This window comes from Giraffa tippelskirchi, chromosome 8 (assembly GCF_054371585.1).
Source record: "Giraffa tippelskirchi isolate mGirTip1 chromosome 8, T2T-mGirTip1v1.2.pri, whole genome shotgun sequence".
Taxonomy (NCBI): Eukaryota; Metazoa; Chordata; class Mammalia; order Artiodactyla; family Giraffidae; genus Giraffa; species Giraffa tippelskirchi.
Window position 1 is genome coordinate 104,879,409 of NC_137282.1, and position 24,209 is coordinate 104,903,617.

Genomic DNA, 24,209 nt, shown 5'->3' on the forward strand with positions numbered 1-24,209 from the left:
CACACTGTGGCAGCTTTTCTTGTTGCTGAGCGTGAGCTCTCGGGTGCGCAGCCTCAGCAGTTTTGGCTTTAATGCTTTGTTGCCCCACAGCATGTGGAATCTTCCCCGACCGGGGACCCATGTCCCCTGCATTGGTAGGCGGATTCTTAACCACTGGACCACCAGGTAAGTCTGTCAAGGACATTCTTAGATTAAACTAGCTTATTTTAAAAAATCATATATTGTGTACGCTACGATTGCAAGGTGAATACAAAATACCACTACAGTAAGTCCCCCTATTAAGAACAAGTTCCGTTCCAAGAGGGTTTAATTAAGTCCAATTTGCTTATAAGTCCAGCAAAGTTAGCCTAGGTACCCAAAAAATGCAATTGACTATATAGTACTGTACTGTAAGAGGTTTGTAATACTTTAGGAACAAATAATACACAAAAAACTAATAAACACACAAAAAATAAACATTTCAAATCTTACAGTACAGTACCTTGTAAAGTGCAGTAGTACTGTCAGTATAGCTGGCATACAGGGACACTTGGCATCTTTCCAAGTTTGTACTCAAAAGCTCATATGTAGAGGGACTTGCTGTAGTTGTGCAGTTTGACACCACTGCCTTGATTTCTGCTAAGGTGCTGGCTTTACACCATCAGTGCAATTCTCAACAAAGTCAAGAAAATCAAGTCTTCATACTGTGAAAATGGTTTTGACCTTAACAAATTGACTGAAAAGGCCCCTGAGGGCCTTCTAGGTTTTGCGGATGGCATTTTGGGAACAGCTGCCCTATTTTCACATACTCCTGTTACTTGTGTCTCGTTAGGTTGCAAAGTCTGTGTGTATCTTCTGTAACTGTCCTTAATGTTTTCGTGTCTGTCCGGTACATAACACTCAAATATTAATACCTGCGGAATGAGCTAAAAAATGTTACAAACGACAACTGCATAGCCTTCATCATACTGCCTTCTTCCTTAATTCCGTCTAAATTTACATGTTTCGTAAAATTTTCTAAGTTTTTTCATGAACAGGACGCCGGTCAATTTGTTTTTTTAAATAGCTGGGGCGGAGGAGCTGCGTGAATATAATACTAACACGTTACAGTTCAGCCAAGTATTTATCTGCGATGCTCGAGAGTCATTCCTTCTTAACAGCTTTGCACCAGCAGGCCTCTTGACTACTATAAAGACTGGAAAGAGGTGGGTCTCTTGTGTTTACAGGAGCACAAGAATTTGATGGAGTCGCAGCCGGGGAAGTCCTCAATCAAAATCTTGGCGGGGCTAAGTGCAGCAGGACCAACAGCCTAACACGACCCGGGAGCCCCGCGCTGCAGCCTCGCGAGAGCCGCCGGGTTACCAGGGCGACGCTTCCGGCTGGCGCGCGCAGCCCGGAGAGCAGGGGAGTTGTGAAGTAGGCGGCTAGACCTGCCCGTTGCGGTGAATTCGCCAGCGGGAGCGCGCTCGCGGCCGCGCGATCTCCGCTTTCCCGGCTCCGTCGCTGACGCGTTGTAGACGTTGGGGAGGGAGGCAGCGGCAGCGGGGATCAGGATGAACAGCGCCGGCGGCTTCGGCTTGGGCTTAGGCTTCGGCCTCACCCCTACGGCGGTGATTCAGGTGACAAATCTGTCCTCTGCGGTGACAAGCGAGCAGATGCGGACGCTTTTTTCCTTCCTAGGAGAAATCGAGGAGCTGCGGCTCTACCCGCCGGAGTAAGTGCTGGAGCTCGACTGGGGGAGGGGCGCGGGCCCGAGCGAGACCTGGGGAACCCAGGCATGGGGGAGACGCGGACGGGGGCGCGCTGCCCCCGTCACGTGACCACCGGGTTTACCTTGGTGCCCATGTTTGATTGGGGCACCGCGGCCCCGGCCCCCGGCTTCTCTCTTCCTTGTTACTCGCTTTTCGGGGGTTAATCCTTGCACAGAATCCTTACAAAGGACTTAGAGGGGTTGCCTTTCCGTGCCTCCCGGCCAGTGGTCGTCGCCGAGTCCTCGAATTCGGTGCCCGGCTCCCCCGGTTTTTTTCCCTAACTTAAGATGGCCGCAGGTGGGCCCGGAATAGTCCTCATGGCAAGCGCCTGATAGGGTTTTTGCAATGGAAAATCGCGGAGACTGCGCCTGAGAAACTGTCCGATTCTTCGGGCCTCCGTGTCGGGCCGTTGTTGCTGACAGGGAACCCTGCGGCTGATGACAAAAAGAATTAGGGTTATAGTTGTTCCATAGGCCTGTGTTCACAAATTTAGCATCTTCAGAGGTTGATCTAACCGAGCCCATCCATGTTGTTAAAGATTCATGTCTGCTCACCCTTTTGGCATCGGATTAAAATTTCCTCCTAGAAGGTCACACTGCCCTAAACCTTTCAGAAAAAAAACAGTAGTCTGTGTAGGATTATTCCTGCTGTATACTTCTAGAAGTCCAGATTTGGGATCGCATTCACTGTTCTCAGACACTTCCCAGGTAGTGTACTTTGAAGTAAGATTTCCCTTGTACGGTAGTATCAGCTCACACAATTTGTAAGAGGTTTCAGGGTTGTTTATTTTCTTACAGGCATAAACTTTTAAAAACTAGTGTCCAGAATATGAAAATTTCTCAGTGTTTTGTTCATTTTGTCAAAATCTTTTGCAGAAAGGGATAGTAGTTGCCTAAGATTTCTCTTTTTAAAAAAATCGTGTTTGATTTTTTGGGGTATTTCATAGTGATGCATGTAGATCTATTTTTCTTCAGTTTTCTCTCTGTAACTATACCGCATTGCTACGGCATAGATAGTGATAAAAGCTGGTGTTTGGATTTTTAAATTTTACTTAAGTTTTTCTTCTCATTTTTGTTACAGAGTATTTCATGCATACAGAAATGCTGAAAGAATAACTCCCATGTTCCCTTCATCTGTATTTATAGTTAGCCACAGATTTCTGTCTCCCTCTCCCCACCTCTACAGACACACACACACACACACACACACACGCATCCCTTGACTCTTCACTCCTCAACACTTAAATGTGAATCTCTTACGTATAGCTCCTACTTTACCACAATACTGTTAATGTATCCAAGAAATTTGACATTGACAATATATAACCTCTAAATTTTTTCAGTTAGTCTGACAATGCCTTTTCTCCATTTTCTTTTTCTGATCTAGAAATAATCAGAGATCACTCAGTATGTTTGATTATTTTCTTTAATCTAGGACTACTCCCCCTCTGCCCCCTCATACCCCTTTTTTTTCCCCAATCATCTTTTTAAAAGTTTTTCATGACATTGATATTTTGTCTTGTAGTTTGTGTTGTAAAATGACTCATTTTGGCTATATAAATTGTTTCCACATGAATAGATTCAGTAATACAGTTTTGCCAAAAATAGTTCATAAGTGGGTGCACATACATCTTTGTTGACTTGTCATCACATATATAGCTTTGGCTATCTTATATAACTTTTGAAAGTGCTTTAAGCTTTCTCTTCATTTAGACACTCAGAACATTTTTGAATAATTGAGAACCGTTTGGAGGGTTGCTGTATTCTGAACGAATTGGAATCAAATAGTAAAATATTTTGTACATAAGCCTTTGTAAACCAACCTTGCTTTCAAGGTTGTGATAATGTATCTTATGGGCAGAAGAAATATATCACAGAATATTCTTCATTGCGAACATAACACCACTCACATGGTTCAGAAATGTGTTTGGGTGGCAATATGCTGCCAGTTATCTGACATTTAGTAAAATGGGCTATTTTTTGAAATCGGATGTTAGTTGCTTGGAGTTTAAAAGTGTAAGAGAATAAAAAAGCTGGTTACTTAAACAGTGCGGTTGATACAGAGTTACTATGTTACCAACTGTAATGCATTTTGCAAAATTGTAGCATAAATGTAATACATCTAGGCCAGGCAAAATCTTTGACAAGTTAGTTTGTATTTGCAGCTCCTCTTCCTGGTTTTCACAAGTATTAACATGCTTTTCTAGCGGTGTGTTTTCTGTTTGCTCTGTAGTTAAGTTGTCATAATCTGGTCCTTACATTCTGTTTGCAAATTTGGGCTGAAGTGTATAAATATGCAATAGTAGTAGGTGTTTTGAAGACAGAATTCTTTTTTCAGTGCTGCGGAAACAGTATTTTATGATTAATCTTTGGAAGCTGAGTAGAAATTGATTGGTTTTAAATTTGGAAATATATTTCTTTAATAGAATGTGAGAATAGTTTCTCATTTACATTTTAAGGATGCAGTTGCTAATATGAAAATTCAAATTTTAAATTAAAAAAAATTTTTTTTTGGCATGAGGCCGTAATTCAATTTCTATTTAAACATTTAAGAATTGGAGTAGACATTCATTGTAAATATTAAAAATTCTTTTTCGTGCTGCTAGATGACAAATATCCAGACTTTCTATTTTAGTACAATTTAGTACTGTTTAGTACAAGTGAATCTCGTACATCTTGAAAACCTTTACAGTGGTAAGAAATTTTTGTCTGTTTTTTAGTAAGCTTTTTATAGAGGTATAATGTGTAGAAAAGTGCATGGATAAGGGTATACAGCTTGATGAATTTTCACAAAGTGAACACATCCAGCACGTGGATAGAATTCTCTGTGCCCTAGAAGTTCTCCTGTGCCCTCTCAAGTGCATAATACCTATAGGGTAATCCTAGCCTCATTTCTGCCATCAACCCTGTGTTGATTTTTTTTTTTTTTGGCTTGTGGGTTTTCTTTACTTCTCTGGTCTTCAAAAGCACTGATAAGGTAAAAGCTGTCAACGAGCTAAAAGTATAACCTGTACAGTCACATTATGAAAAATAGAGACAGTGGAACACTGCCAGTGACCCTAGGGCCCTATCAAAGCCTTTCTCCATTTCCATGTGTTTCCCTTCAGTCCTTTTTATATGCATTTATCTTAATATGAATGAGTTGAGTGAAAGTCACTCAGACTTGTCCGACTCTTTGCGACCCCAAGGACTATACAGTCCCAATCCATGGAATTCTCTAGGCCAGAATACTGGAGTGGGTAGCCTTTCCCTCCTCCAGGGGATCTTCACAACCCAGGGATCGAACCCAGGTCTCCCACATTGCAGGTGGATTCTTTACCAGCTGAGCCACCAGGGAAGCCCAAGAAGACTGGAGTGGGTAGCCTATCCCTGCTCCAATGGATCTTCCCAACCCAGGAATTGCATTGCAGGTGGATTCTTTTTTTTTTTTTTTTTTATACAGTCCAGGTCTTTATTTTTACACCCATCAGCCCATGAATTCATAGGGAATGGGCTCCAACAGTTCGGGTTCCTTTCCATTGGTTCTCACGAAGTGTGCTTCTCTGGGTGGAGCAGGCTGGCGCTTCAGCTGAACCCAAGTCCCTTTCTCTTTGGCTTCCTTCTTTTTCTGATCATTTTCCTTCACACGTTTCAGGAAACTATCTCGGCTCTTAGAGTGCTTAATATGCTCAATACGTACATTAATTCTCTTGGCAAGAATCTTGCCCTTTACTTGTTTATTTACAATGATGCCAACAGCATGCTGGGTAACATTGTAGACTCTCCCAGTTTTGCCATGGTAACATTTGTGGGGCATTCCTTTTTGAACAGTACCCATTCCCTTGATATCTACAATATCACCCTTCTTGTAGATTCTCATGTATGTGGCCAAAGGAACAACTCCATGTTTTCTAAAAGGCCTGGAGAACATGTAGCGGGTGCCCCTCCTCTTTCCCTTTGTGTTGGTCATTTTGGTGGATTACTGGAAGATGGCGGTTCCGGCCGAAAAAAGGTGCAGGTGGATTCTTTACCAACTGAGCTATCAGGGAAGCCCTTATCTTAATCTAGTGTAGTCAAAAGAATATATACACTGTTACTGTCACCTTTTTTTACTCAGCCCATAGTAAGCATTTTAGGAGAAGGCAATGGCACCCCACTCCAGTACTCTTGCCTGGAAAATCCCATGGACAGAGGAGCCGGGTAGGCTGCAGTCTATGGGTAGGCTGCAGTCTATGGGTTCGCTAGGAGTCGGACATGACTGAGCGACTTCACTTTCACTTTTCACTTTCATGCATTGGAGAAGGAAATGGCAACCCACTCCAGTATTCTTGCCTGGAGAATCCCAGGGACGGCGGAGCCTGGTGGGCTGCCGTCTATGGGGTTGCACAGAGTTGGACACGACTGAAGCGACTTACCAGTAAGCATTTTTCATATTGCTGTGTTTTATTTATTGTAGTAATATTTAAAGTCTCAAGTGTGTATGTGTGTGTTTGAAATTCTGTCATTGGGTTTTAGCTAGAAGTATTTGAAAATGTGTAGTTTTGATTGTCCACAGTGATTGGAGGACCTCTGGCATTTAGTGGGTGTCAGTAAATCATAAGGAAGTCTTATAGAAAGGAGAAGTATGCCATCCAAAGTAACACTGGAGACTTGTTGAGAAATTGTTATCTATCAGTTAATATTTTCATACATAAAACTACATACTTTGTCCATGCTTTGGATTATATCTTTTTTGATAGATTCTTAGAAGATGTCTAGAAATATAATAAAGTGTTGGAAAATCATAGTGTTACCACATTGAGGTTTTTTTTTAAAGATTGTACAGTGCTATCACTATGTTTAATCAAAAATTAGATAACCAGTTACGTGTGTGCATGCTTAGTCATAATCCGAATCTTTGCCATCCCATGGACTGTTACCTCACCTCTGTCCGTGAAATTTTCCAGGCAAGAATACTGGAGTGTGTTGCCATTTCCTACTCCAGGGCATAATGCTTGACCCAGGGATTGAACCTGAGGCTCCTGCCTTGGCAAGCAGATTTTTTACCACTGTGCCACCTGGGAAGCCCAGATAACCAGTTAGGGTCCAAGAAATTTAACTGATGCTCAAAAAGTTGGTTCTGTGATTTTTCCATTACACTCTCAGTGAAAAATTCTGATTTTTTTTGAAAAGTAATTGTAGAAGGTTTTTATTTAAAAAAACAAAACTTGATTTAACAAATGAGGTCAATATAAAATCTGCCATATTTGAGTACTGTTACTTTCTTTAGAGAAATATATTTAGACCAATAACATATGTAACCCCTTTTAAAAATTAAAAGTGTAGGTCAAGATTACATTTGAAATGATAATCGTGTTTAATTTTTTAAAAAGTAAACCTTACTTACCAGCATAGATATACTAGAGAGGAAGATCTGAATATAAGATTTGGAAATATATTCATTTATAACTATAAATAGTTGTTTGCTGAGATATCTGAATTTAGGCTTGCCACTGTATCATTTTTTGGCTTCCCAGGTGGCTCAGTGGGTAAAGAATCTGCCTGTAATGCAGGTGACACAGAAGACTCAGGTTCGTTCCCTAGGGTCTGGAAGATCCGCAGGGGAGTGCATGGCAACCCACTCCAGTATTCTTGCTAGGAGAATCCCATGGACAGAGGAGGCTGGTGAGCTATGGTCCATGGGGTCACAGAGTCAGACATGACTCAAATGATTGAGCATGTATGCACACTGTATCTTTTTAGCTTATAATATTCAGAGTAAAGTAGTGTTACTACTTCTCTTGAAAAGCTTGTATGTTTACATTTTTATAAAGTAGATACTGACTGTATTGATCTTAGTCTCCATTTAAGGAAGGTAACTGGAGATGGTGAAGAAAATTGCTTTTAGCACTAGGATCCATTCTTTTACGATAGTGCTGTTTATAACAGACTGGCATCTTTTAACCAGGTTTTGGGCTTCTGAAATCTCCATAGCATATGGTTTATTAACCAGTCCCACATTTCTTATTCCTGTGGGTGTTTTAAATTTTAAATGATGTGAGTTTCAAGTAGGGGTATTTGGAAATGTTTGTAGTTTACAACAGTGATGATTTAGGTTTCCATTCTTTTACAGGAGGATCTGTCAATTTAGGAAATGTAGTTTCAATGGTGGCTTGTTAGTTTCTTCAAGTGCTAACAGAGATTATACTTGTTGCAATTGCTAGGGCCTTGTAGCTCCTTGTAATGAGAGACTTGTTTTGGGGAGGGGTGCCAAGGACAGAAGGTGATACTAATCTAGCTCAGGAAGAGACATTGTTAAAAAGATGAAGATTTCCCTAAGTAATAAAATACAGACTAGGCCTCATGGTGGAGAAGGCAATGGCACCCCACTCCAGTACTCTTGCCTGGAAAATCCCATGGACGGAGGAGCCGGGTAGGCTACAGCCCATGGGGTCGCTAAGAGTCGGACGCGACTGAGCGACTTCACTTTCACTTTTCCCTTTCATGCACTGGAGAAGGAAATGGCAACCCACTCCAGTATTCTTGCCTGGAGAATCCCAGGGACGGAGGAGCCTGGTGGGCTGCCGTCTATGGGGTCGCGCAGAGCCGGACACGACTGAAGCGACTTAGCAGCAGCAGCAGGCCTCATGGAAACTGGGACTGGGAACCAGAAAGGTATCAGCATCCAAGGCAACTATCTGCTTATTCCTGTCAGAATTTATTGTCAGCTTGGTTTTTTTCTGTATATCTGCTCAGTTTCTCTGCAGATCTATTCTGTACTCACTCATCTGGCATCTGGCCCAAACCCTCACTCTAAATGACTTTCCAGCCCAAGAGAGAGAACCTGATTGTTCAAGTTCATTTGGTCAGGCCTACCAAATTACAGATTTTGGGTTAGCCAGTGAAATGGACCCTGTGTCATGTGACTAATGAGTTGTGTCTTAAAGCTTGCTAAGTCTGTTTGGGGTTTCACATAAGGGAACTGCTGAAAATATATAGGATGTCTTGGTAGCACATGTAAGAGGGTACTTAGTTACTTTGATATTTTAAAATGACTTTCCAGAAGACTTCGAAACTTGAGCCTTGAAGAAAAGTGAAAGGGGAGTAAGAGCACATCATAGCCAAATGAAGCAACATGTACAAAGATGGCTCTGTTGGTTCAGAATGTGTCCTGGGAACAGCAAGTATTTTTATGCCTGGATTTTTTAAATGATGAGGCAAGAAGAGAAGGATGTCTCTGAGGAAATTTAAGCATGACATGAAGAAATTTAGGGTTTAGAAATATTATTCTGACAGCTTTTGTGGAAGATTGTTAAATTAAGAGTTGAGATTGGAGGCTGTGTGATTGGTTAGGAGCCATTACAGTAATCCCAGTGAGAAATAATAAGGACTTGAATGAAGGCACTGATAATGAGAGGATTGAAAGAATTTGTGGTTTTGTCCCTCAGATGTGTCTGACTCTTTGCAACCCCATGGACTGCAGCACGACAGGCTTCCCTGTCCTTCACTGTCTCCCGGAGTTTGCTCACATTCATGTCTGTTAAGTCTGTGATGCCATCTAACCATCTCATCCTTTGTCGCCCCCCTTTGTCTCCTGCCCTCAGTCTTTCCCAGCATCAGGGTCTTTTCCAATGAGTCGACTCTTCGCATCAGGTGGCCAAAGTGTTGGAACTTCAGCATCAGTCCTTCCAAAGAATATTCAGAGTTAATTTCCTTTAGGATTGACTGGTTTGATCTCCTTGCTGTCCAGGGGACTCTCAAGCATCTTCTCCAGCACCACAGTTCGAAAGCATCAATTCTTCGGCGCTCAGCCTTCTTTATGATGCAACTCTCACATCCGTACGCGACTACTGGAAAAAACCATAGTTTTGACTAGACGAATGTTTGTCGGCAAAGTGATGTCTCTGCTTTTTGATATGCTGTCTAGGTTTGTCAGCTTTTCTTCCAGGAAGCAAGTGTCTTTTAATTTCATGGCTGCAGTCACTGTCCACAGTGATTTTGGAGCCCAAGAAAATAGTCTGTCACTGTTTCTGTTGTTTCCCCATCTATTTGCCAGTAAGTGATGGGACTGGAAGCCATGATCTTAGTTTTTGGAATGTTGAGTTTTAAGAATTAATGTGACAAATATTTGGGAGGCCATTTTCATAGGATATAAAGACCAATTGGATGAAAAAGAAGGAAGAAAGATCAAGGATGGAAACAAGCCATAAATCTCAGTAGTTTAATTAAAACAGAAGATTATTTCTTATACTAAATTGATGGGGTTGGTGATGAAGCTGATATATCAGCCACCCGTCTCTTTAATGTTGCTGTTCACTGTGGCAGAGGGACAGAACAGAGCAATGACCCTTAAAGCTCCTGAATAGGAATACATTTCAGTTCTGCTCATATTTAATTGACCAAATTGCACAGCCATACCTAACTTCAAGGAAAAAGAGAAATCGAATTTTATTATGTAGCCAGAAGGAAATTTGGAAATATTTGGTGAACAGTACTAATGATGGTCACATTAGTAACTCCCAGATTTCTGACTTAGGTGATGGCGTAGTATCCTTAACTGAGATATGAAATTAGGACAAAGTGCTGGATTGGTATAGAAGGAAGATGATGAATTTAAGAATAAGTTCAGTGGTGGGCCCTGTGACGATCACCATGCAGTATTTCAGCAGGCACTTAGATATAGGAATTTAGAGCTCCTAAAAAGGCCTAAATTGGTGATTTGGTAATACAAAGGTGAGTTAAGTCTGGATGCAGATGTATTTGTTGTTGCTATTTACTCGTTAAGTCACATCTGACTCTTCTGTGACCTCATGGACTGTAGCCCAGCATGTTCCTTTGCCCATGGGATTTCCCAGACAAAAATACTGGAGTAGGTTGTCATTTTCTTCTCCAGGTATCTTCCCAACCCAGGGATGCAACCCACATCTCCTGCTTCGGCAGGCAGGTTTTTTACCACTGCACCACCAGGGAAGCCCACAGATGTGTTCATCTCATGGCAAATACATACAGTGCTTCACTTATATGTTGAGTAGGGGGAGGTTGAAAAGGACTGGCTTGAAGCTTGAATTGGATGGCCTTAGGCAGGAAAGAATTGAATTCAGTTGGGTGAAAAAGAGGTAGAGTTTTATTTTTATTTTAGCTGCTTTAATTAGCCTGATTAAGTTATGTTAATAATAATATATCAACATATAGTTTCAAGTTCTAAATGCAGATATATTTTATCTCAGTGTTTGGTTAATATCATAACTACATTTAGCCATTATCAAGGTGGATTTTTTGCTGTGTTTAAGTTTTTAATTTTAAGAAGTGATGGATATTTATGGAGTTACAAATTAGATAGTACATTAAAGTGGCTTTAAAGTTCTTGATTAAATGATTAAGGTTACATGAGATTTGGAATTAGATAATTAGACATTAAATCTCATCTTTGCCTTTTACTAGGTCTAGGATTGTGGGCAACTTCCTGGACCTGTTTTGTCAACTAAAGTAAATTATTGTTATTGCCCAAGTCATATCTGGTATTTTTCAAATGATCTTACTTTTTTAGTGTGACAGATTGAATGTTTTCAAGGATTGTACATATATGTTAAACATTAGCTGTGGATCTAGGTTTGTGCCTTTTTTCACTTGTTAAAGACAATTACAGATTTTAATTGAACACAGTTATGGGTAGGTTGAGAAAATGATTCTTTATGAGGATATAGTGTATTTTAAACTCTAACATAATGGATTCATATTATGGAAAAATATGCTTTCCTCTGTGCTGTGTCTGGCTTCTTTTTAATGTAGTCTTGCCTAGATTAAATCTAGTAGGACTTCTAAGAATCTATTTTCTTTTGCCTATAAAATGTATAAATTTTGTTTATAAAATTGTTTGTCTGGAAAACCACAGTGCTGCCTAGTCTGAAGTAGTCTAGTATATGCAAAATAATTTAATTTTAATTCCAAGTTATGTAATTGTTTTTAGATGTTTGTGAAGTTTTTAGTGATTTAAATGTCAGGAATCACATTAGAGAGGATTGGAAGTAGTTACAAAATTTGTAGTCTTCAGAGTTGGGGCTTTTTTTATGAAAGAGATTTTGCCAATTGAAATTAAGAATGTGTTGTTTCAGATTTTTAACAAACAAGGCTATAGGCCTGTCTAGATTTCTCTTTAGTCTTTGCAGCAAATCACCATCAAAAGACTTAAGTTCTGGTATTTCATGTCTTAGCAACAAAAATTCCTATCTTGATTATGTAAAGATCTAAAAGACTACGTTCTGGTATTTCATGCCTTAGCAGCAAAAATTCCTGTCTTAATTATGTAAGATTATGTAAAGATCTAAAAAAGAAATAGTAAATGAAAATGACAAAACCAACCTAATATTTATTAGTCCAATTGTTTTTCTTTTTATTTTGCAGCAACGCACCTCTTGCTTTTTCTTCCAAAGTATGTTATGTTAAGTTTCGTGATCCATCAAGTGTTGGTGTGGCCCAGCATCTAACTAACACGGTTTTTATTGACAGAGCTCTGATAGTTGTTCCTTGTGCGGAAGGTTGGTATCTCATATGATTATTTAAGTTATTTTAACCTCTGTCCTGTCCATTACTACCACTGGCTTTCCTAGAAATTGGCAAGTAGATATGGTATGTGTGTGTAAGAATGAAATTTGGAGATGGAAAGGATTTTACCTAATAAAATATATTAAAATGGTTACTTTATTATGTATATTTGAGATATTATAGCTAGACATTAAAAATTTTTTAGATTGCTTGCCTTCTTTGGTTTACTTTGCTTTATTGTATTTGTAGGTTTAAAGCAAGCTTTCTAAAATTAAATTGGTAGAGGAAATTATTTAAAATGAGTAAATAAGTGATCCTTTGCCCTTGTGTATACAATATTAATGAAATTTTACAAATAAAAACAGTGTACGTGTTTTGCTAAGTGGGGGTTAGGTGGTAATTATGTTAAAGAAAAATATTCGTATTTTAAGGTTTACAGTATCTTCTTAAGGTAATTTACCTTTTTAATGAAACCATTATTTCTTATTCACTGTAATTGTTTGCTGTGCAGCTGAAATTTTTTTTACTGACTTCTTTTGCTGGTGGGTTGGGGGGTGGAGCTAGGTTTGGGGGTGGTGATGGCAATTAAAGAAAGACAATGAAAAACAATTTTCCAAAGCATCCATCAAGGAAATAGTTGTTTGAAGGGGTGACAAGGCCAAAGGCCTTATAGTAATTCATTAATTTATGACTTAACCTGCTTTAAGAGCTAATTATTATTAATGCTTATTTTTTTTAGTAACTTATGTTTACAGAGCCACTAACATATAATAGGCTGTGCTGAATTTGAAAGTTCTGGTGTGTAATTAACTTTATTCAGAGCACTGATTGTAGCATATGTACATGGATTTTATAATTGGTTATTATAATTTAAATGTCTTTAAAATATATTTTCACTGGTGGCTTGTGGTAACTGTTTTACAACATAAAATTTTTACCTGAAACAGTCTAATGAGTTTTCGTATGTAATATTTTAAAGCCATTTTTAGAAACCAGGCTAACATTAAACTAGTGTATAGTAAACAATCTGCTGCACTTTCAAGTTTTTTTCCATATTTCAAAATGCCTCTTCTGGGATGTCAAAAACATTACAGTCAGATACAGTGATGTTATTTTTGAAGTCCCAGAATAGGACCTTCTGGAGTTTTTCAGATAAATTTGAAAGTGGTTTTCCCATGCCTGGGCATTAGAGTGGGGTAGGGAGAATAAAAATGAACTGAAGTTAATTATTTGCTTAAATCTATTCTTATCTACTAATCTGTAAGCGTACGACGACCCTAAAATTGGAGAACAAGGTGAGAAAAGAGCCGGTAATGGTTTAGTTTGCATACCAAGTTCACACCAATTTCATACGAAGTAAACTGCATGGGAAAAAATAAGTAGAAGGCTTACTAATGGGAACATTAATTGTATCAAAAAATTATGCCACCAGCAGCACAGATCTTGTGTGATTTTAGCTTATTATTGAACTGGAAGGAAGAATTTTGTTAGTGTGGCTCTGCTGGAACCTTTCTGTATTCCCATAGAATTTTTCAAATATTTGAAAAGTGACCATTGTTTGTTATAAATGTTCAAGATTATGGGCATATAGAGGTTCCTTTTTTGTCTGTTTTACTTGATAGAATTAACTGCATATTTATTGCAATGACTTGAATATTTTTAGTATTAACATTTTGAGACAAAATTTCGCTATTTTTGAACATGAAAATTCATATTTTTATTCCAGTTTAGTTGTATTTTAAAACATGAACCTATAAAATAATTGGTATTGGAAAAACATTCAGATACACATTTTTCATTGAACTAGTACAACAGAGATGAATTCGTAGAACCTGAAGAATGTCACAGTGAACTATTAAACGATCTGATTATGCACTGCAAGCAAAGTAATAATGTCTTGTATTAAAAAAGATAGGGAAGTAAATTGGAAGTAAATCAAAGGAAGGAGTTCCAGTGGAGTAAGTTCTGTAAGAGGAGATGTACTGTGGTGCTGTAAGCAGCCTTCTATTTACTTCACTGATTGTATTCTTTCCTTGATATTATAGAAACAGCATTATGAAAGAAGTGAAAGAACCATAGAAAAAAGTTGTAAGACTTTTTTTTCAGTTTCTTTCAATTTGCTGTTTTTTGTTTGTTTGTTTTTTAATTCAGACGGTAGTATTGTGAGAAGATCCTCAGCTGTTTAAGTAATGTTGGATGTGTAATAGTTTCATACATATTAAGCATTAGCTATTGTTAATAAAACATGCCACTTCAAAATAAAATGTTATACCTTCATTATACTCGTCCAGATATGACCTCTTTTTGTTGTTGCGTGCATCTCAGATTTCTTTTTATAAATGTTAACACTTAGAAAAAGATAAGGTCAAAGATAGGGTGTCAACCTAATCATCAGTCATAAGTTTATGTCCACATTTTCTGGTAGATGGATTTTGACTATTAATTTGGTTTTGTATGTTTTCTCTATGTGATATTTGTGCATTATTAGATGACTAGACTGGCCAAGGCAGACCTGTTACACTTGCCTGAGTTAGGCATTGTTTGCCATGCCACTAAACCTGCCGTCAAGTGAAACCTTCATTGGGGAAATGAGATCGGAGTCTGAACCGCAGAAGATGGACGCCCTGTCTCTGTTTTTTATTGTTTTACTTTAATTTCATTTCTTTTTCTTTATTTTGTCCCTTTTTTTTTGTTTTGTTTTGTTTTGTTTTGTTAAATCTCTTTCACTTTTAACTTGTGAGCTGGTTTTCCAGTTCTTTGTAAATGGTATTCCATTAAGAGTTCATAACATTGCGTTGCAAATTATATTGGGAGATGATTAGTAGAACTCATCCTTAACATAAAATTAAGTTTTCACAGTAAATTAGTATACAATTTCATGAAGCTCAGTTTTAGTTTCAATTGGTGTTTATAAACTGATTGGGTACATTATGTTCCCGAAACACTAAAACAGTGGTGAGATTCTTATTTAGGAGCAGGTTTTGATCTCAATGTAACATTTATGCAGTTTTCTCCCAAGTCTGGAGCTCTCATAAAGACCAACTGATAACTTCTAATTTTCATCCTTCTCCCTTAGAATTTTAGACATACACAATCATCAAGGAAAATAAGTAAATTTCTTATAACGTTCTGGGGGTAGAGAACAAGAAGAGACTTTTCACTTTTATGATAGTTATTTATTATAGAAAATAACATTGATTTAAAAACAAAACACTTTAGTTGCCTATGTGGGGAATGGATACTTGAGAAACTGTTGAATATTTACTTGGTGTGTATTTCTTTGCTTGAATATTTGGTTGAAAAATGTTGAGAGATTACTTGTGTCTACATAGATTCTGAGATTAGGATGCATGAGAGACATTGTTTTCCTCTCAGTTGTCTTTGATGAGTACAGTTTGGGAAAAATGCTAAGTACTTAAATTGCTTTATGCTTTATACATTCTGATAGTATTTGGAGGATAAATTTGGTAGAATTTTATCTTGGAAATTAAGCAGTGGGACTTTTAGAGTATCTTTAATGGTAATAAGAATAATAAATATTGTGCTTTTAGTTAGACTTAATATTTAAAATAGTTCATTATGTTGTGAGAGGCAGTGAGAGTCAGATGCCCTACTGACAACTATTTTTAAGCCAAAAGTGAATGACTTTAACCAACTTTTGGCCTAGGTTAAATACCTTTTTTTGTTGGTATAGTCTTTCTGCACTGTTTTGTGTGTATAGTTTTGCTTATTTAATCAACAAGTAATCTTAAATTGGGACATTGCTAAATTGGAATTCCTTGTTTTTTAGGTGCATGAATTAGGGTAGTAAAGCATAGGGTTTGTACCTTAGAACCTCAGTTGATTTATCAAGATGTGTTCAGATTTTACAAATATTTAAAAAAGAATACTTATTTTTAACAGATAAAACAGGTTTGATAGCAATGTAAATAGTATAGTATATATGTGAGTGTACAGATACATATCTTAATGCTAGTAACTAATAAATACAAAGTAAATTATTATTTGATGTCAAGTAAGATCCTCCCACCTTTTAATCTTTATGCATGTTAAAATCTGTGCTTATGCAGAATTTACTGAAATAATAAAATGACTTTGTTTTTGAAATTAGTAAATTAAGGTTATATAGACTTAGAATAAATAGACATTTGCTAAAGCTAAGAAAGCGTAATTTTTCTAATCCTGTGAATAAGGTATAACCACTATTTAAAGCAAATTTTAAAATTCATCTTGAATTCCATTTACGTTTAGAAGTGCATTCAGTAAGTTTTTTTAGAGATTTATCCCTGCACATCTGGTTGTATTAAGTCGAATTTTACCACTGAAACCCAGCGTTGTGCTTTCTTGAAAATTTACTCCATATGCTAGTTGCAATTTGGTGTGACTTTGTACAGTGTTTTAAATTACTTTGAAGAATTCATATTAGAAATGTTTGGTCAAATAACACATAATTATGTATGAGTAGTTCTTCTGAAATTGCTATGTATAGTCAATTTTTCTTAGAAATTTTTTCAAAGGGTTAAGAGAAAGCAGAAAAAAATATGTGAAAGACATAGTCCTTATCAAAGCTGATTGATTAGAATTCAGTAATTAAATGTGGCAAATTGATGGACTTAATTCAGAGTAAATTTTCATTTTTTTACTTGTAGGGATTTCTTCTTAGTGTCTAGGATTATTTTAATGTTGTTGTTATTATTATTATGCACTTAAGCTGCTTATTATAAGGAAGACATTCAGGCATTAACCACCCCTCTTCAGATAAGTATACATAAATTGGTTCTAAAAGTCAGTAATTTAAGAAGTTTCCTGAGACTCAGGAAGTTTTTTTAGTTATTTTCAAAAATGATAGTTTCCCAAGGTGTATATATTCTTTGGAACTGGATTCTTTTGGTCATCTCTGACATGATTGGTGAGATGCCTTGTTAACTGAATGGGTGTAGGCTTCCTTTTCAATTGAAGCTGGTTACATGCAGTAGCTTTTGTTTTTTCTGTCTGCTTGAAATTAAATGGAATCTATTGGAAGATTATCAAAATTGTTTGCATCACAAGTAGGTAGTTTAAATTAACAGGATAGGGACACTCGGGAATAAATTTCAATTCGCACATATTTGTTTTTTTCTTTTTCTTTTTTTTGACTAATTTGGTTATTTGCCATTTCTTGGGGATTAAACTTTAAAAAATGTTCTTCTTTTCTGTATCTGATGTTCTGTGTGCTATTAGTGATGCAGCCAACACGAACGGTTGTCATGTGTAACACAACTTTCGATCACCGCGAAAACACCGTCCTGGAAAAGCGTCCATGCTTGATATCGTTTGGTTCATGAACATTAAGTTTCCAGTACAGGTGACCCATAGCTCAAAGTGTTAAATAATTGTCTACATTATTCAATTTTTAAAATAATGTTCCATTAATGAGATTGTTAGTCTTTGAAATTTTGCTCACTTTTATTTTTCCTAGTAGAGCAGGGTAAAAGGAAAGACTTAAGTTCTTATTTATTTCTTTATATGGATCTGATAGATTCATTTATTATTATTATTTTTTAAGTGCAAGGGTAATTGTAAAATCATAGTGTAAAGTTGTGTGGTGTTTCTGCTTTCTGTAATGTTTGGAACTTGCCTCTGCAGGTAAAATCCCAGAGGAAGCCAAAGCCCTCTCTTTATTGGCTCCTGCTCCAACCATGACAAGTCTGATGCCTGGTGCAGGCTTGCTTCCCATACCAACTCCAAATCCCTTAACTACAGTAAGTATGAGATGATACACCCTCTTCTAAGAGGGGTGAACGTTTAACTGTGTAATCAGCTAAGTAAGGAGCTTAGAAAAAAAATTTTTTTTTTTTTTGTGAAGAGCTTAGAAAACTATTTCTATTTTGTTTTTATTAATTTATTTTTTGGTTGCGTCACCCAGCATGTGGGGTCTTAGTTCCCCAAGCAGGGACTGAACCTGCACTCCCTGCGTTGGGAGTGCAGTCTTAACCACTGGACCACCAGGCAGGTCGCTGTTTGTATTTTAAATACAAGTTTTTTAATGGAGAGGATTTGATTGAAATGTCTGCCTAATTTTTTCCTCATGTTGTCACTGACTTGAAATGCCTTTTGGAATTGCTTATGAAGTAATTGGGGATTCATTTAAATTTGAGAACTGAAGTTTATTCATTAGGAAATCAGTTACTGGAACCCAGCATTGTAGATAGCATGAGGAATTGGAGAATCTAGGTACCTGTATTTCCCAGTTCCGGAGGACTAAATCCATTTGAAAAATATGAAATAATTTACTACCTTGGTAATGGGAAAAAAACATCTCAGAGAAGCTTTTGTCTGATACTGAGAAAATGTAGCATGGTAAACATAGTTTCTCGTTAACTAAGCTTGATTTAATGCCTCCTTTGTGATTTCCAAGTGGTGTTAAAAAAAAAGACTGTGCTGTTACTGAGTTCTTGGTTTATATAAAAGATTCTGGTCATTTATTTTAAAAGAAGTGTCATTTTTCTGCAAAAATAAACCCAAGACAAAATGCAAAACTCACTTTAATTGAAAGTTGTATTTAGCTTTGTGATACTGGGTTATTAAGGAGTAAACTAGTAAACTTTATGATTATAGTTAATTAATTTATCCAAGTTTTAGAAGTGACTTTTGAAACTTGGAAGTGCAAGATTTTAAGATTTTTACGTGACATTGTTCTACTGGAGACCTGTGTTATGATCCATGGGGGGAAAGTGCTTTATGCTTCATCTGATCATTTGAATTGGGCTTTTTAGAAATTTGAGTTTGGGTATGTTTTGGCATATTTTAGGATTAGTTCCTGAATCACCATTTTTTTTTCCCTCCTCCTCAGAAAATATTGTCTTGCTGTTGTGAACATTTTTAGGTTTATTTATCAACAGTATAACGTCTTTATTATTTAATTTGTTGCTTTGACGGGAAATGATTCCTTTTAATTCAGCTGTCGATAGCTACTATTATATAACTTAATTCATGAAGGTATAAAACACGGGAAAGGTGGCCCATTGTGATTTGGCTCCTGGCTACTTCTCTGACCTTTTTTCCTTACTTGTTTTCCCTCTACGTCAGTCGTATTGGCCTTGTTTTTTGGATATACCAAATATATTTCTGCTTTGGAATATTTATCTATTCTCTGCCTAGAATATTTCTTTTCTAGACATTAAAAAGATTCACTCTTTGATAAGAGTGAATGAAACCTTTCATAAGGTTTGTACTTAATAGGGAGATTAAGATTAAGTCTATATAATCTTCAGGTACACTGAGGTTTCTATGTCAGAAGGCAGAAGTTTTATATTGGGAATCCAGATCATCTTTATCCCCTCAAAAACTTAAAGGACACTCTTAAGTATTGGGTTGACCAAATAGTTTGTGTGGGGTTTTCATAACATCTTACGGAAAAACCTGAATGAACTTTTTGGCTGACCCAATATTCAGGTTGTTTGGACCAGGGCCAGAATATAGACTGATCTAAACAAGGGTAGTTTTATTGTTGCAGAGCAGCCATATCCAGTAGATCTTTCTGCTATGATGGAGATGTCTGAATCTGTGCTATCTAGTATAGAAGCCATTAGCAGCATGTGGCTGTTGAACACTTGAAATTTGACTGGTGTGACTGAGGCACTAAATTTTAATTAAAATTCAGATAGCCCTATGTGATTGGTGGTTACCGTGTCAAATGGCACAAGTGTTGAAGAATGGTATAGTGCAAAGAAGAGAGAGACAGAAAAAGTTTCTAAAGAAAAAAAAGACTGAATGATCTTTACATTTGAGAAACAAAGAGGTTGGATTAGATGATTTGGAAAAGCTCATTCCAGATCTATAATTATGACCCAGTGGAGAAATTTCTAAGTGAAAGGGTGGACAGCTAGGAATACCTGGAAAAGTCTGTTTTAAATCCATGCAGAACTGACAAGACTCATATTTGTGATTTAGCTTAGTTGTATATAATAATTCTCTTGCACAGTAGAAAAAAAATTGAAGGTGTGACCCTCAGTCATCTGAATGTTAGACTATCAGAGAGGAGATAGAAGAAAGAGGAGTGTCATTAAGAGGCAACATGCGGAAAGAGGCTAGATCATTCATGGGTTTTCTACAATGTTACGATAACTGGAAATGATGGTAGCAACAAATCTAAGGTCTGTGAGCAGCAAGATACCACAGATTATGTTAATAAAAACTATGAAGGAAAAGACAGTGATGCAGAAGAGAGGAAATGTGGCTCTCCATAAGGTCAGGGAAAACTTGGAGAGGATGACTGACCTGATGGTTGAAGGATTCAGCCAGCAGAAGCTCGGGGAAGAGCTTTTTAGGGTAGATGGAATGCCAGGTAAAAAGCCCTAAGTGAGAAAAACTTGTGTGTTCAAGGAACAGAATGGTTTGGTGGCGGTTTAGGGAGGTAGGGTAGTAGTTGTTTTGAGATTAGAGGGGCAGGTAGGGCACAGATATGTAAGGCTCTTTAGGCCACAGAAAGAAGTTTGAATTTTATTCTAAAAGGTTTTAAGCAGAGATAAAACTTGATTTGATGTTTTAAAAAGATCACACATGGGTTGCTATGACAAGCATAAGTGATACTGATTTCATAAACTAGTAGTTTCGCCTTTAGAAGGTATTGTTAAAATTTTAGTAGTTTTGCAACAGTATAACAGTATAGTTGGTTAACTTAATTCACTTAAATTGCACAGGTGAAAATGAAAGTAGCAGTGTTTTTGTTTCTTAAAAAGTCTTCCCATGAATCTGCAGAATGTTTCACTTTCTAATTCTCAGATCTATCTTTTCAAGTTTAAATTCAGACTAAAGCATGTTTCTTAATGATTGAACTAAAAACTACTGCAAATAGTAAGAATTGACAGGGTTTCCAGTTCAAGATGACAGAGTAAAAGAACGTGCACTCATCTCCTGCAAAAGCACCAAAATCACAACTAGTTGTTGGACAGCCATCCACTGGAGGACCCTGGAACCCACCAAAAAAGATACTGCACGTCCAAAGACAGGAAGCCACAGTAAGACGGTGGGAAGGGCACAATGACGATAAAATCAGATCCCATACCGACCAGGTGGGCAGCCCACAAACTGGAGAACAGTAATAGCGAAGAAGTTCTCCCACTGTTGTGAAGGTTCTGAGTCCCACGTCAGGCTTCCCAGCTAGGGGATCCAACAAAGGGACTAGGAGTCCCCAGGGAATCTGACTTTGAAGGCCAGCGGGATTTGATTACGGGGCTTCACAGCACTGGGGGAAACAGAGACTCCACTCTTAGCAGAAACAAAATCTTGTGTATGCCAAGACCCAGTGGGACGGAGCAGTGACCCCACAGGAGACTGAACCAGATCTACCTGCTAGTGTTGGAGGGTCTGCTGTGGTGGTATGGGTTGGCAGTGGCTTGCCGTGGGGATGAGGAAACAGGCAGCAGCAGTCCTGGAAAGGGCCCTTTGGTGTAAGTCCTCTTGGACGTCACGATTAACCCAACCGTAGCACCCATGTTTGGCTGGGTCATCTCAGGCCAAACAACAAACAGAGAAGGAGTGCAAACACCCCCATCGGTAGATAATTGGATTAAAATTTTACTGAACATGACCCTGCCCACCAGAGCAAGTCCCCGTTTTTCCCGCCACCAGTCCTTCCCATCAGGAAGCTTATACAAGCCTCTTAGCCTCATCCACCAGAGGGCAGACAGAAGAAGCAAGAAGATGATAGATACCTCAGTGGCTAGAACCAAAACCACACCATAGAAAGTTAACCAGGATGAAAAAGCAGAGGGTTTTGTCTCACATGAATGGACAGTGTAGAACTCTAGAAAAACAAGCAAATGAAGTGGAGATAGGCAGCCTTCCAGAAAAAGAATTCAGAATAATGATAGTGAAGATGACCCAGGATCTTGGATAAAGAGTGGAGGAAAGGATTGAGACGATGCAAGAGGTGTTTCCCAAGGAATTAGAAGAACTAAAGTACACACAGAGAGGAACAGTACACTAGAGGGAATTAATAGGATAACTGATGCAGAAGAATGGATAAATGATCTGAAAGACAGAATGGTGGAAATCACTGCCACAGAACAGAATATAGACAAACAAATGAAAATAAATGAAGACAACCTAGGAGACCTCTGGGACAACATTAAATGCACCAACATTCTCATTATGCACCAACATTCTCATTATAGGGGTCCCAGAAGAAGAAAGAGAGAAAAGGACCTGAGAAAATATTTGAAGAAATAATAGCTGAAAAGTTCCCTAAGATGGGAAAGGAAGTAGTCAACTAAGTCCAGGAAGCACAGAGAGTCTCAGGCAGGATAAACCCAAGGAGGAACACACGGAGACACATAGCAATCAAAATGATGAAAATTAAAAATGAAGATAAAACAGTAAAAGAAAGGAAAAATGACAAATAAGATAAAACGGAACTCTCATAAGTTATCAGCTAATTTCTCAACAAGCCAGAAGGGAATGATGTGATACATTTAAAGTGATGAAAGGGAAGAACCTATAACCAAGAATAGTTTACTTAGCAAGACTCTTGTTCAGATTTGATGGAGAAATGAAAAGCTTTCCAGACAAGCAAAAGTTAAAAGAGAATTCACCACCAAACCAGCTTTACAGCAAATACTAAAGGAAATTCTCTAGGCAGGAAACACAAGAGAAAGAAAAGACCTACTAGAATAAATTCAAAACAGTTAAGAATATGCTAAAAAAATGGTAATAGGATCATTGTTGTTCACTTGCCCAGGCCTGTCCGACTCTTTGTGATCCCGTGGACTTCAGCACGCCTGGCCTCCCTATCCCTCACCATCTCCCAGAGTTTGCCCGAGTTCATGGTCATTGCATCGGTGATGCTATCCCGCCATCTCATTCTCTGATGCCCTCTTCTGCTGCCCTTGATCTTTCCCAGCATCAGGGATTTTTCCAGTGAGTCGTCTGTGTGTGTCAGATGACCAAAATACTGTAGCTTCAGCTTCAGCATGGAGGAGGGAATGACAAGCCACCCAGTATACTTGGCATGAGAACCTCATGAACTGTATAAAAGGCCAAATAGGATCATACATAGTGATAATTACCTTACATGTAAATGGATTAAATGCACCAACCAAAAGACAGACTGGCTGGACAGATGAGAACATGTGCATGTACGCATTTCCACTTAGCACATCACTTTACTCAATCCCCCAAGTTGTATGTAATTATTTTATATTGTTAGGTTGATCATGCTTCCATTATGGCTTGCAGTTGTAATTATCTTTAATTTTTTTGTCTGGCTATTGATTGTGAAAACTGATCTTTTACTATTGTGACTATGTAACTATTATTCAGTTAATACCATTGTATCATAATTGGTCAACAGAAAAGAATAGAATTCTCTATCACTAAAACTACCATTTAATAGGAAAAAAATAGTAAGAATTCACTATTTGTTTTTAATGTTAAGTTTAGAATTAAAATACCCAGATAGTTAAGATTTCTTGTACTTCTTGTTACATTGAAAACCACTGTGACCGTACTCTGAATAATTCAGATGTATACCTGGCTTAAATTAGGAGTCCCTAGTCTCTTCCCAGTCTTACTGAATTGATCAATATTCTTCAAGATGAGAGACTGGTAATGTTTGTTTGTTTGTTTGCTTGTTTTGTTTTTTTAATTAACTTTTATTGGAGTGTAGTTTCTTTATAATGTGTTTCTACTGAACAGTAAAATGAATCAGCTATATGTATACATATATCCTCTCTTTGTATTTCTTGAGAATGGTAATTTTTGACACTAACAGAAAATACTTGCTATGTTTTTTTATAGCTGGGCGTTTCCCTTAGCAGTTTGGGAGCTATACCAGCAGCAGCACTAGACCCCAACATTGCAACCCTGGGAGAGATACCACAGCCACCACTTATGGGGAATGTGGATCCTTCTAAAATTGATGAAATTAGGAGAACAGTCTATGTTGGCAATTTGAATTCCCAGGTAACTAATATAAGAAGAACTTGAGTGTTGGGACCTT

At 37.7% G+C, this 24,209-nt stretch overlaps 1 protein-coding gene and 1 pseudogene across 14 annotated transcripts in view; one reads left to right on the forward strand and one right to left on the reverse strand.

Moving 5' to 3' along the window:
- Positions 1–1,367: 1,367 nt before the first annotated feature.
- The window catches only part of SREK1 (splicing regulatory glutamic acid and lysine rich protein 1), a 44,723-nt gene continuing 21,881 nt past the window's right edge, over positions 1,368–24,209 (forward strand). For 3 of the 13 annotated variants that reach the window (XM_081518387.1, XM_081518392.1, XM_081518395.1), the window contains exons 1-5: positions 1,368–1,693; positions 12,089–12,222; positions 17,450–17,573; positions 17,855–17,970; positions 24,008–24,172. In XM_081518387.1, the coding sequence (XP_081374513.1) occupies positions 17,908–17,970; positions 24,008–24,172 (228 nt within the window). In that variant the 5' untranslated portion in view covers positions 1,368–1,693; positions 12,089–12,222; positions 17,450–17,573; positions 17,855–17,907. Of the gene's footprint in view, positions 1,694–12,088; positions 12,227–14,717; positions 17,574–17,854; positions 17,971–24,007; positions 24,173–24,209 lie in introns of those variants that run through there. The other 10 variants (XM_081518388.1, XM_081518391.1, XM_081518389.1 and 7 more) reach the window with 6 other exon arrangements.
- LOC145516766 (large ribosomal subunit protein eL21 pseudogene) lies at positions 5,150–5,698 on the reverse strand (annotated as a pseudogene). The gene has a single exon (XR_014061746.1). The product of XR_014061746.1 is annotated as a large ribosomal subunit protein eL21 pseudogene (transcript).